Raw genomic sequence first — 11,675 nt, 5'->3', positions numbered from 1 at the left:
TGAGAAAGATGGTGGAAATGTTGGTCGTAAGCGCGGAGCATTTGCGCGTGGAAATGAGGAGGAAGGTGAGTATCATGATGCCTGCGATGGTCGTCAAGGTATTTGTGAAAAAACTAGTCCTTTCGTCTGGTTTTTGACCTGTTTTACGTATGTTTTATAATGTATTATGTTGTATTGTATTGCTTTAATGAATACAACATTTGGATAGATTGTATCGTCTTTCATCGATACATAATGTCATGCATCAACAATTTGAACTAGAAAAGTAGATTACGTGGTAGAGCTATTATCAAAATGTAGGATAAGGACAAATTAGTCATTGATAACGATAAAGTTGAGTCTCAGCGTAAACTCGAAGATGATTTCGATGAGTTTACGACAACGAAATCATCTGTTTTAGCTAAACCGCTTGATGAAACACAAATCCCGTATAAAATTCATATAGTGAAGGATCATGATATGAAAGAGAGGTTGTGTTTGGAGGTTGAGAGGTTATGGTTGAGTGCGGTGATAATGGGGAGTAGAGGATTTGGGGTGACGAGATGAGGGAGTGATGGGAGGCTTGGTAGTCTTAGTGATTATTGTGTTGGGCATTGTGTTTGTCCTGTTGTGGTTGTGAGGTATGATAATAAAAAAAGACGGTGGATGTTGGTCGTAAACGGGGAGCATTTGCGCGTGGAAATGAGGAGGAAGCCGAGTATCATGATGCTTGTGATGATCGTCAACGTATTTGTGAAAAAATTGCTCCTTTCGTTTCATTTTGTTTGCCTGGTTATTAACTTGTTTTATTTATGTTTTGTGATATATTGTGGTGTATTGTATCATTTTAATGAATACAACGTTTGGATTGATTGTATCGTATTTCGTCGTTATATAATGTCATGCATCAACAATTTGAAGAATAACCTTCTAGAAAAGTAGATGACGTGGTAGAGCTATCATCAAAATGTAGGTTAAGGACAAATTAGTCACTGATAACAATGACGTTGAGTCTCAACGTCAACCTGAAAATGATTTCGATGTGTTTGCCATTGCGAAATCATTTGATTTAGCAAAAATTCTTGATGAAGCACAAATTCCGTATGAAATTCATATAGTGAATGATCATGATATGAAAGAGAGGTTATGTTTGGAGGTTGAGCGGTTAGGGTTGAGTGCAGTGATTATAGAAAGTCGAGGATTCAGAGCAAAAAAAAGAGGGAGAGATGGGAGACTTGGAAGTGTTGGTGATTACTGTGTTAGACACTGTGTTTGCCCTGTTGTTGTTGTGCGGCATGTTGATGAGAAAGATGGTGGAAATGTTGCCCCTAAACATGTAGTTTTTGCTCGTGAAAACGAGGAGGAAGGCGAGTATCGTGATGCTTTTGATGGTCGTCAAGGTATGCATGCAAAAAAGTTATTCCCTATGTTTTTAATTTGTTTGTATGGTATTGACTTGACACGAAATTTATGAAAGTAAATAAGACTTTTGAATCGTATTGTGTTACTGCTTGTTTCGATGGTTGTTACCTATTGTATTGTATTGCATTGTATTGTGTTGTTTGTTTAAATACAATGTATTGCATTGTTAGGTAACGACGAAAAGCCCTATTTTATGTAACTCTACTTCTGTACCCTAGCTTTTTGTAGGTTTGTCCTTCAAATTGTTGATATGACATTATATAACGATTAAAACAGTACAATCTATCAAAACATTGTATTCATTAAAACATTACAGTATGATACATTATGAAAGAGAAATTCTCCATGAAAGTGACTAAAAAGGAGAGTAGGACAAATAAAATTGAAATGGAGGGAGTATGTGGTTATTGGTTCCGAACTTCCTCATCATAATGTTTGTCTCAGTTATTTTCGGGTCTTTGTATGTAAATTTATGCAACTTTTGCTTCTGGTTATCAGTTTCCCGGTTTCCTAATTGAAATGAAAGATCCTGTCTTGTTTTATAATGTAAATTTAATGTGGTATACTGCTGCCAACTCTGTGATTTTGTGGTCGTTTACACCAAAAAGAAATTAGGTGGATTACTCCCCAAATAGTTACATTCAAGAAAGGTAAATCCTTTTTACGGTTTATGCGTACAATTTGGATATGCAATAGAATGCAGGAAATATGTGATATTTTTAAGTTAAGAACAATTATGATATGTTTGGCTGAAATAATGTTAGAATATATAGGCTTTAAATCTACCAACACGTGAAAGCACTGTTTTGGAAAATTAAACAGATGTCTAATGTTGAAACCAGAACTTGGACAAAAAGCACATTCAAGAAAACTTAGTGTTTCAATGCTAAAACATTTGTTTGAATATTGGAACAGGATTGCAACCAGCAAAAGAAAAGGGTGCACGGACTGACAATTGATTTAGAGTTGCTTAAGAAGTCCTTTGAAGAGACAATGGACGGAAGGTACATTCCTTGTTATTTATTTCCAATAAAATGTCACTTCTCTATATTCATTTTAAATTTCATTACTTTAGTCTTTCGATTATGAAACATTGTAGTTCTGTTGCTTGCACCGCTTATAAATGATAGTTGTATTTCTTAGGAGCAGAATTTAGGGCAGGATTCTTTTGTGCGAGCTATCTCTTGTTGTATGATACGGTAGGGTTCTTGTTAGGTTACTTTCGACTCTTTAACGTAAGTTTGTAAGAGGACTTCGATTAGATGAGAGTTACACATATTTTCTTATTTGGTTTTAGATTGTTGTTTCTACCTTGTTAAAAGAAAAGCTTCCTTCCTATATATAATGTAATTTATTTGGCACCCCAGGGGTTGCGTTTGAGATTAGCATTCATGGAGAAGCTTTGTTAGGACTAGGTTGTGTGCTCCACAGCTTATTACCTGTAATAAGCTTTGTGGGTGAAGTTAAAACTTAAATCAACTTTGTCACGTCACTAAAGATTAGATAAATGAATCATTTCTCTCCGAGTTTTGCTTCAGGGTACATTGTGAAAGATGTTGGAGGAAAATACAAGTGGGATGCGACATAGCATTTTATTTCTCTTTATGTCATGTATCTTCAGTGATTGGTCCCGAATCATAAGATTCTTTGCAAGAATGAGTCGAGACTTGAGGAAATACCAAATCCTAACCTCACCGTAGTTTATCTTCCCAAAGGAATATCTCCTTTGGCATTTTTCTTGCCATTGTTCCTCTATACATGGACTTGCAAGTTTAGTAAGCAAAAGATGATTGAATTTGAGGTGCACTTAAACTGGGTTGTGGTGCCTAAATGCAAACAATTCAAATATCTAGGCTCGACGTTCCTGGAGAATCAAATAAAAAAAAAATGTTACACCAAATCAATATATTGGATGAATGGAATGATAAATGAAATATCGAAAAGATCTTTCCCTATCCAAGAGAGACTAGGTCTTTCAAGATAAGGGTGTCTGGTCTTTGCAGATCGCCACACGAGAGTTGCAAACCAGTTTAATCAAGTAGTTGTATGCCTTGATATCTTATGTAGTTAATATTTGTGCCGTGGTGTGCAGAACAAACTTGATGCTTTTTTCCCCCCGAACCTCTACTCCCTTTTCTATCGACTTTCTGTTTATTGATAATGCTCTTCGTTTACTGGGACTTTGATGCACCTGCTTCTTTGGTGACAGATTTCACGTGGAAGTTGGGTTAAGCAAACCTTCTGCTGCACAAAATTTGACACTTATGTGAGAACCTTTTTCTGTAACTGAATTGTGGTTGCTCTCTTTCACTTTAGTTTGTTAGTAGTAGTTTGCTAGATGTTGTGTTTCTAAGGTGGTTGTCGTCATAGATTTTCACTTAACGCGTGCCTTTGAATCCTTCGTGGTCCCTCCGGTGCAACGTAAACTCTACTTTTACAACGTAATTTCTATGTTGTTGGTCTTAGCGCGACGTCAACTTCAGTTCATTAGAAATTTCCTGCCAGTATGGATGCAGTCTAATGTTTCTTCCACTGTTAGATCTCACTGTTGCCCAGAACATTTATACTTGCAAAGGACTTATAAGTTGAACAAGTAGACACGTTCTGCATGGCATAGCTCACGCGTACATTTCAAATGATTTGCCATGTAGGAAACTTGTGACTTCTTGTTCATGATAGTTCAAGTGCCTACTTATGCATATTTGAAGTTAGAGGTGTAGATGCTAGCTGAAGCCAAGTCGAAGGCTACATTTATGTATTAGAAACTTTTTGAACTCTATTCCTTAATTGAATATAGAACGGCTTAGTTACAAGAGTTCAATTCGCAAAAAACATAAAATATAGGAAAGTTTCAGGTTAAATAAAAAGACTAAGACTAAAAACTCAAATCTAAAGGGAAAAGACTCAAATATGCTATTGAACTATTAGAAATGACTCATTTGTGTCATCGGTTAAAAGTTTGTCTCATTCATGCCATCACCGTTACAAAATTGGCTCATCCATGCCATTAATTTTTAACGGTGGTTTTCAAAAACAGCTTTGCCACGTGGTCTTTTATTAAAGGTCCACGTCATTAATTAAAATAAGGAAAAAGACTCAAATATGTCATTAAACTATTAGAGATGGCTTATTTATGTCATCAGTTAAAATTTCAGCTCATTCATGCCATCGTCGTTATAAAATCAGCTCACACATGTCATTACTTTTTAATGGTGGATTTTCGAAAATAGTTTTATCACGTGGCCTTTTACAAGAGGTTCGCGACATCAGTTAAAGTAAATTAATATTAATTTTAAAATATCTTAGACCCATTAAAAACAACTAATTCATTTAACATAACTCGACCAACACCCATTAAAATATTTTTTTTCCAGCAATAACTATTTTTCTAATCAGAAGAAATAGTGATTAATGTATATCCTTTGGTTATTTTTAGTTGATTCTAAATCATTATAAATGTTACGCTTAATAGAAACCTCAAAAATTCTATCCTATAGTAACTGATTAGTTTTAATTTCAGTGACTCCAATATATACTCCGAAATTGCAAGAAAATAAATCAATGAATGATTAGGACAAGCAAGAAAAAGAAAGAGGCGTACCAATAGAACTTCTCCATTATTCCATCATGAATTAGGGGAATATACATTATTGAAAAAAGGGGAAAAGGCTCAAATATGCTACTGAATTATCAGAAATGACTCATTTATGCCATCAGTTAAAAGTTGGCTCATTCATGCCATCGTCGTTACAAAACTGGCTCATCCATAGTATTACTTTTAACAGCCAGTTTTTAGAAAACAACTTTGTGTTGTATGCGGAGGGATCAATTGACTGTATCTGACAGTCCTGATATACTCCTAAACTAAGTCAAGTAATGGCATGAATGAACCAGTTTTGTTATGACGATGACATGAATGAGCTCAACTTTTAATGGATGGAATAAATGAACCATTTTTGATAATTCAGTGGCATATTTGAGTCTTTTCCCTTGAAAAAATCATTTTCAAATAATGACTTAAAAGAAATCTGTTATCCCAATTATCCGGCCATGCATATGGAATAACTTCTCCCATTACGAATTAATGGAGAGTACATTGTTGAAAAATCATTTTCAAATAACGGCTTAAAACAAGTCTGCTATTTCAATTATCCCGCCATGTATATGAGATAACTTCTCCCATCATTATGGTATAAATGCTGGAATAAATAATTTTGATATTAACTAATTTCAGATATTTTGAAATTAATATTGATTTATTTTAATTAATGGCGTGGACTTCTAATAAAAGATCACGTGACAAAGCTATTTTTAAAAACCCACATTAAAAAGTAATGGCATGAGTGAGTTGATTTTATAATGGTGATGACATGAATGAGCCGAACTTTTAACTGATGGTATAAATGAGCCATTTCTGATAATTCAATGGCATATTTGAGCCTTTTTGCTTATTTTAATTAATGATGTGGACCTCTAATAAAAGGTCACGTGACAAAGTTGTTTTTGAAAACCACCGTTAAAAAGTAATGGCATGGATGAGCTGGTTTTTGTAACGACGATGACATGAATGAGCTCAATTTTCAACGGATGACATAAATGAGTTATTTATGATAGTTCAGTGGCATATTTGAGCCTTTTCTCAATCTAAAATAATGAACCTTCAACCTCCAATTCCTATTTGAACGACTTTTTATTGTTATTAATCCATTTGAATCATTACTAAACTAAATAGCTTACCCAATCTTGACGATTGGTTATTCAAAGTCTTTATGAGTTCAAGACAGGTCGTTATGGTGAAATTGGTAGACACGTTGCTCTTAGGAAGCAGTGTTAATGCATCTCGGTCTGGGTGACGGCATATCGTCTTCTAAAAAGGATAAATAGATTTTATAATGAATTTAATTTCCGATTTTTATTTTAGAATTGTGTAATCAAGGGACTCTTTTTTTTTTAAAAGATTTTTATGATACCTAGGACTGTTCAAAACTGAATCGAAACCAATAAGCAGAATTGAAAAGAAGTCATTGGGCTTAACAAATTATTTCAAGGGCAAAATTCAGAAATAACATACTTATCCCTTTAATTATGAGTTTCATAGCAACAGTTTCATAATTACATAATATAGTAAGTTGTACTTTATATTTTTGCAAACTGTTGCTACAAAAATACAAATACATATTATTTTTACTGCCCTTATGATCGATATGTATTTTATATTTTTGCAAACTGTTGCTACAAAAATATAAATACATACAAATACATATGCTACAAAATGTAATTTGATAAAAGTGTTGTTATTTTTTATAATTTAATACTTAAATATGCTACTCTAGGTATTTTTTCCAAACAACAACAACAAAGTTTGCAACTCTAAACCCCCCAAAAAAGTGTCCAAAATAAAGAGTAAAGCATCTAGTACCTTCGAACTATGACCAAATTTGCTATTATACACTCCAATTTTATGGGGGTTTTATTACCTTTTTTGAACTAAATTTTAGCATATTTTTTAGCTGACGTAACCTCTTTTATTAATCTTTTTAGCTAACGTGGTATCTTTAACGTGAGTTTCATTTTATGTAATAAAGCTGTCACGCCAACATAAAAGGATGATAGAAATATGCTAAAATTAAGTCGGGGATAATTGAATCCCTGTGAAGTTGCAATGTGTCGTAACGACGTTGGTAAACATTCTGTTACTTGTTTGAACTGTATTAGTAATTAGTATATACTTTATGAAAAAGAAACAAGAGAAAGTGCATTAATGCAATATGCATACAGGACAGAGGGAGTGTACAATGTACTTTCCCTAGTTAATAATAACCACAAGTTTGAACTGTTGAATACATGAAGACCATCCCTCTTGCACTTGCAAAAATAGTGGTCCTATTACTGCCTGCCTCATACAACCCCATCAAAATACTGCTACTCAGAGACAAAAGGAGGGTAGTGGGGGGTGGGGTAGGCAGTATCGAAGTCAGGATATTCACTAAGAGGGTTTATAAGTGAACATATGAATATTTACATAAAAAATAATTTTAATCATGCATATATAACATAATTTTTCACCGAAGGAGGTTCGGATGAACCCCCTCGGAAAAGGGTAGATCCGCCACTTGGGTAGGGGAGTCCAGTAGCGGAATCAAGATTTTATTAGGGGGTTCAAAAGTGCATACATGAATTAGCCAAAGTGGATTCAACGTCTACTATATATATATAATTTTAATTATATGTAAATAATATAATTTTTGGTTAGATCTGAATTCATTCATTGTATACTAGCTCAGTACATGGCAGGGGAGGGGATTGGAGAGATTCCATGAACTTAGAATTTCCCCTTTTACTTTCTCCGTTCATCTTTCTTTGTCCATTTTTTAAATTTTGAGATGTCAAATAATATTTATTCAGTTTCTAAAATTCATGGATAGTTTATGGATTTCTACCTATTTTACACTTAACATTAAATACGATTCATTACCTAATAAATTTTTCAAAACATTAAATTTAGTATAAATAACATAAATATTAACCTTTTTGGAAGTAATTGCACCCTCTTCCACTTTTTTAATTACTTTACTATCTCTTCCTATTAATATACATAATATCACCGACATATACATAGCATTCTGTGTATATGTTGAGATTTTTGTAATATTTTTAGGGAGTTGAGATTTTTTGTAATATTGGAAACATAAATTATGTATTTGTGTAATTTTTAGTTAAATATCAAAGGATAATATGGTAAAATTAGCCTTATTATTTACTGTTTCTTAATTCCCATGTCAATAGAAAAATGGACAAGTAAAGATGGACGGACAGAGTAATACTTTTTCGGTTTCGGTTCGTGTGACATTATTTGATTGTTATAGAGAAAAATATCTATTAACCCCCTAAACTTGCCACGTTTTATTCAGGGTATACCTGAACTTTGCCTAGTCTTAAGTACCCCCAAACTTGTTCTTTTAGTACGTCGCGTGGCTCCTTTTTGCTGACGTGGCAAAATGTTTGTAGTCACACTCCATCTCGCGCGTGATGGAGTGATTTTTTGTTCAAATCAATTTTTGTAATAATTAAAAAAAAAAAAAATCATTCTCTATTTTACCCTTAACTATTATTGCTTATGCTCTAAACCAATTTAAAGACACAATAATCGACATCAATTAATAGAGATATTATGATAAATTAGTCATGTTAATAATTATTTTCTTATAAATGGTCGAATTAAGTTAAAATATGATAAATAAAAGTGAACGGAACCAGTATTTGAATTGACACAAACTATGCCCAACCCTAAACAAGAAGTGGATGAAACCTAAGTGTGAACTTACTTTGTTGCTTGCAAAATATGAGGCACACAATAAAGTCAATTCAATGAGTATATACAGAGGGCGGAGCCAGAATTTTAATGAAGGGGGTTTCATATTCAAAGAAAATTTAGGATTTCAATTAAAGGGATTCCATATTCAAAGAAAACTTAGTCGAAGGGGGTTCAACACCTACTATAACCATATAAAAATAATTTTAATCATATATAAATAAATAATATATTTTTCCATAGAAGGAAGTTCAGCCGAACACCAAACAAGGCTAGCTCCGCCCCTGAGTATGTATAGTTCATGCATATGATGGGTTCCAAATGGACAAAAAATAGAAGAGTCTTTGCAAATTTAGTAAACAAAATCAAAAGTGTTTTTAATATTTTAAAATTTAGGGTTCAGGCAAATATCGTTACATAAATTAAATCGATAAAATAATTTTTATAGAGTTTTATATATTATTAGATACACATTTATACATATATATAAAAAATGTATCCACTTTATATAATATAAATGATACTTTCTCTGTTTTAAATTATTTCTCCGATTTTAATTTGATAGCAACAAATTTAAGATTAATATTATGTGACATTTAAGAGCTCAACAAAAATAACAATATATTTAATATAATTTCATAAAGTGAAATTTCAAAAATAAAATAAAATAACACGCACCTAAATCTTAGGTCTATCTCACAAGTATAAAAGTTATTTTTGATAAACTCTCGATTACCATTTATATAGTATATCATTAATAAAAAAATAATAATTCTAATGTACATATAATTTGTGGCCCTAAAGACCTCACATTTGTTGATGAAAATTGCAACTTGGTAGTTGGTATCTTTCATATCATATACTATCTCTTTTTCCATTTCATTTTATATGGCATTTTTACTTTTATTTCTTTCCAAAAAATATCACATTATTATAATTAAAAAATAATTTAATTTTTAAATTCATATTTTATTTTTAATAAAATAATTTTATAATTATAAAAAAAAAAAGATAGTCTGATACATTAAAGCTTTCATTATGTGCAGGCAACCTTACCTTGTATTTCTGTCTGAGGTTGTTTTCAAGGCTTGAATCCGTGACCTCCTGATCACACGACAGCAACTTTATCAGTTACTTCAAGGCCTTCAATTTATAATCATATATACGAATATCTAAAAATTATTTTAGCTTCAAAAATATTTTTTTATACATATTAAATTAAATAATGTCACGTAAAATAAGACGGAGAACATAGTAAAATAATGCCCACACCTAACCCCCACACCTCCCACACCCCCCACCCTACTTGGTGCAAAGTACCTCTCTTATCCACAATTTGCTTTCACAAACAATTAATAAAAAATTATTAGAAAAAAAATTTCTCTCTCACATAGTCACACATTGATGACAAAATCAAGATTTGTCCATGTAAGCAAGATTAGAATCTCAAGGAAGGAGGAACATACTCATTTTGATGCCACATAAGACATGTTCACATGGTCTAAATTCCATGTCATCAATTAAATCAACATTTTTTTTCTTAAATTTTATTTAGTGTTCGATATCCGCATTAAAACTCGACTAATTTGAATTTGCATAATATAAGATCCCGTTGAGAAAAATGCTTTCAATTAATTTTTTTTTTTTTTTTTATATCAAGACTCGAATCCAAAACTTCTGGTTAAGAAAGAAGCAGCTTCATCCGGTGCATGATAGTATAACAAAACTTTGTCCACCATGTATTTTATTTTATTTCTCATCCCATCGCTATTTGTCTCAATTATTATTCATGATGTAGTCCACTTTTTTTTGTGATAGAATGGTTGGATTTTTTTCTCTTTTTTTGTTTAATAAATATTTTGTCTTTTTAAAATTATAATTTAAAAATATTAAAACTATGTAAGGTTTGGTATTAACCCATTATATTCTTGAACCTAGCAACAACATACACAATATGATATGAGGAGCGGAATAAATTACTCTTACCTTTTGTGAGTAAATAAATTATTTTCAGTAAATTCTCTGCTAAAAAAATATAATCAAAGTCATTATATTTTTGAAGTTAACAACTATAAAACATGCATATTATAATCTCGTAAGTGAAGTCTGAGGAGAAATATTCATATTTTATTCTTATTTTTTGTGGAGATAAATAGATTGTTTTCGATACAGTTTCTATTAAAAATAAGTGATAAAATCATTATATTTTGAAGTAATGGATTTATATATCCCATTTGTTTTAATTTTATTTGAATTACAATAAAATAAAATCATGACCAACTTAAAATTAAAAATCTATAAAATCTCTTTTATAAAAATGTTATTATATTATATCCAAGATAAGATAGAGAGCAAGTTGATTAGGCTAAGTCAATTCTTTTTCCCTTTTATTCTTATCCAAAATAATATTTTATATTTTATTTTATATTCTTATCTAAATTTTTTGTGGATGTTGTACCTATGTTATTTTATCGTGTTCTATGTTTTTGATGTTTTTGTATATTACTTTTATCTTGAGTCGGAAGTCTATCGGAAACAGTCTCTCTACTTCTTTAGAGATAGTGATATAAATTGCATACACTCTATCCTTCCCAGATCCCACTACGTGAGAATATACTGAATTTGTTGTTCTCGTAATACAATAATAATCATATAAAAAGCCCATACTCCAAGGACAAATAATGATAAATTTTTTGAGCCATGGACTACATGTGGACTTCACATGGTTGAATCTCTTATGTGGACTAAAAATGGCCATGTAAGCAAAATGTAACTAGAATCTAAATTTGCTTGGTCATAAAAATGGCTATATATATATAAAAAGGGCAGTTACCGCGGTGCACGGTGTTCGGAGAAGAGCCCCATCACAAAGGTGTATTATACGCCGTCTTACCTTACATTTCTGTCAGAGGCTGTTTCCAAGGCTTGAACCCATGACCTCCTGGTCACCTGACAGCAACTT

At 32.0% G+C, this 11,675-nt stretch overlaps 1 protein-coding gene across 1 annotated transcript in view; it reads left to right on the top strand.

Moving 5' to 3' along the window:
• LOC107845480 (universal stress protein PHOS32) overlaps positions 1-3,905 on the top strand; it is a 4,738-nt gene extending 833 nt beyond the window's left edge. The window contains exons 2-5 of the mRNA XM_047398365.1: positions 12-98; positions 1,161-1,379; positions 2,317-2,405; positions 3,611-3,905. Coding sequence (XP_047254321.1) covers positions 12-98; positions 1,161-1,379; positions 2,317-2,360 — 350 coding nt within the window. The 3' untranslated portion in view covers positions 2,361-2,405; positions 3,611-3,905. The remainder of the gene's footprint in view (positions 1-11; positions 99-1,160; positions 1,380-2,316; positions 2,406-3,610) is intronic.
• The last annotated feature ends 7,770 nt before the right edge of the window (positions 3,906-11,675 follow it).

This window comes from Capsicum annuum, chromosome 10 (genome assembly GCF_002878395.1).
Source record: "Capsicum annuum cultivar UCD-10X-F1 chromosome 10, UCD10Xv1.1, whole genome shotgun sequence".
Classification (NCBI taxonomy): domain Eukaryota; kingdom Viridiplantae; phylum Streptophyta; class Magnoliopsida; order Solanales; family Solanaceae; genus Capsicum; species Capsicum annuum.
The sequence above is the reverse complement of the archived record's forward strand: the minus strand, read 5'-3'. Positions and strand labels throughout refer to the sequence as shown.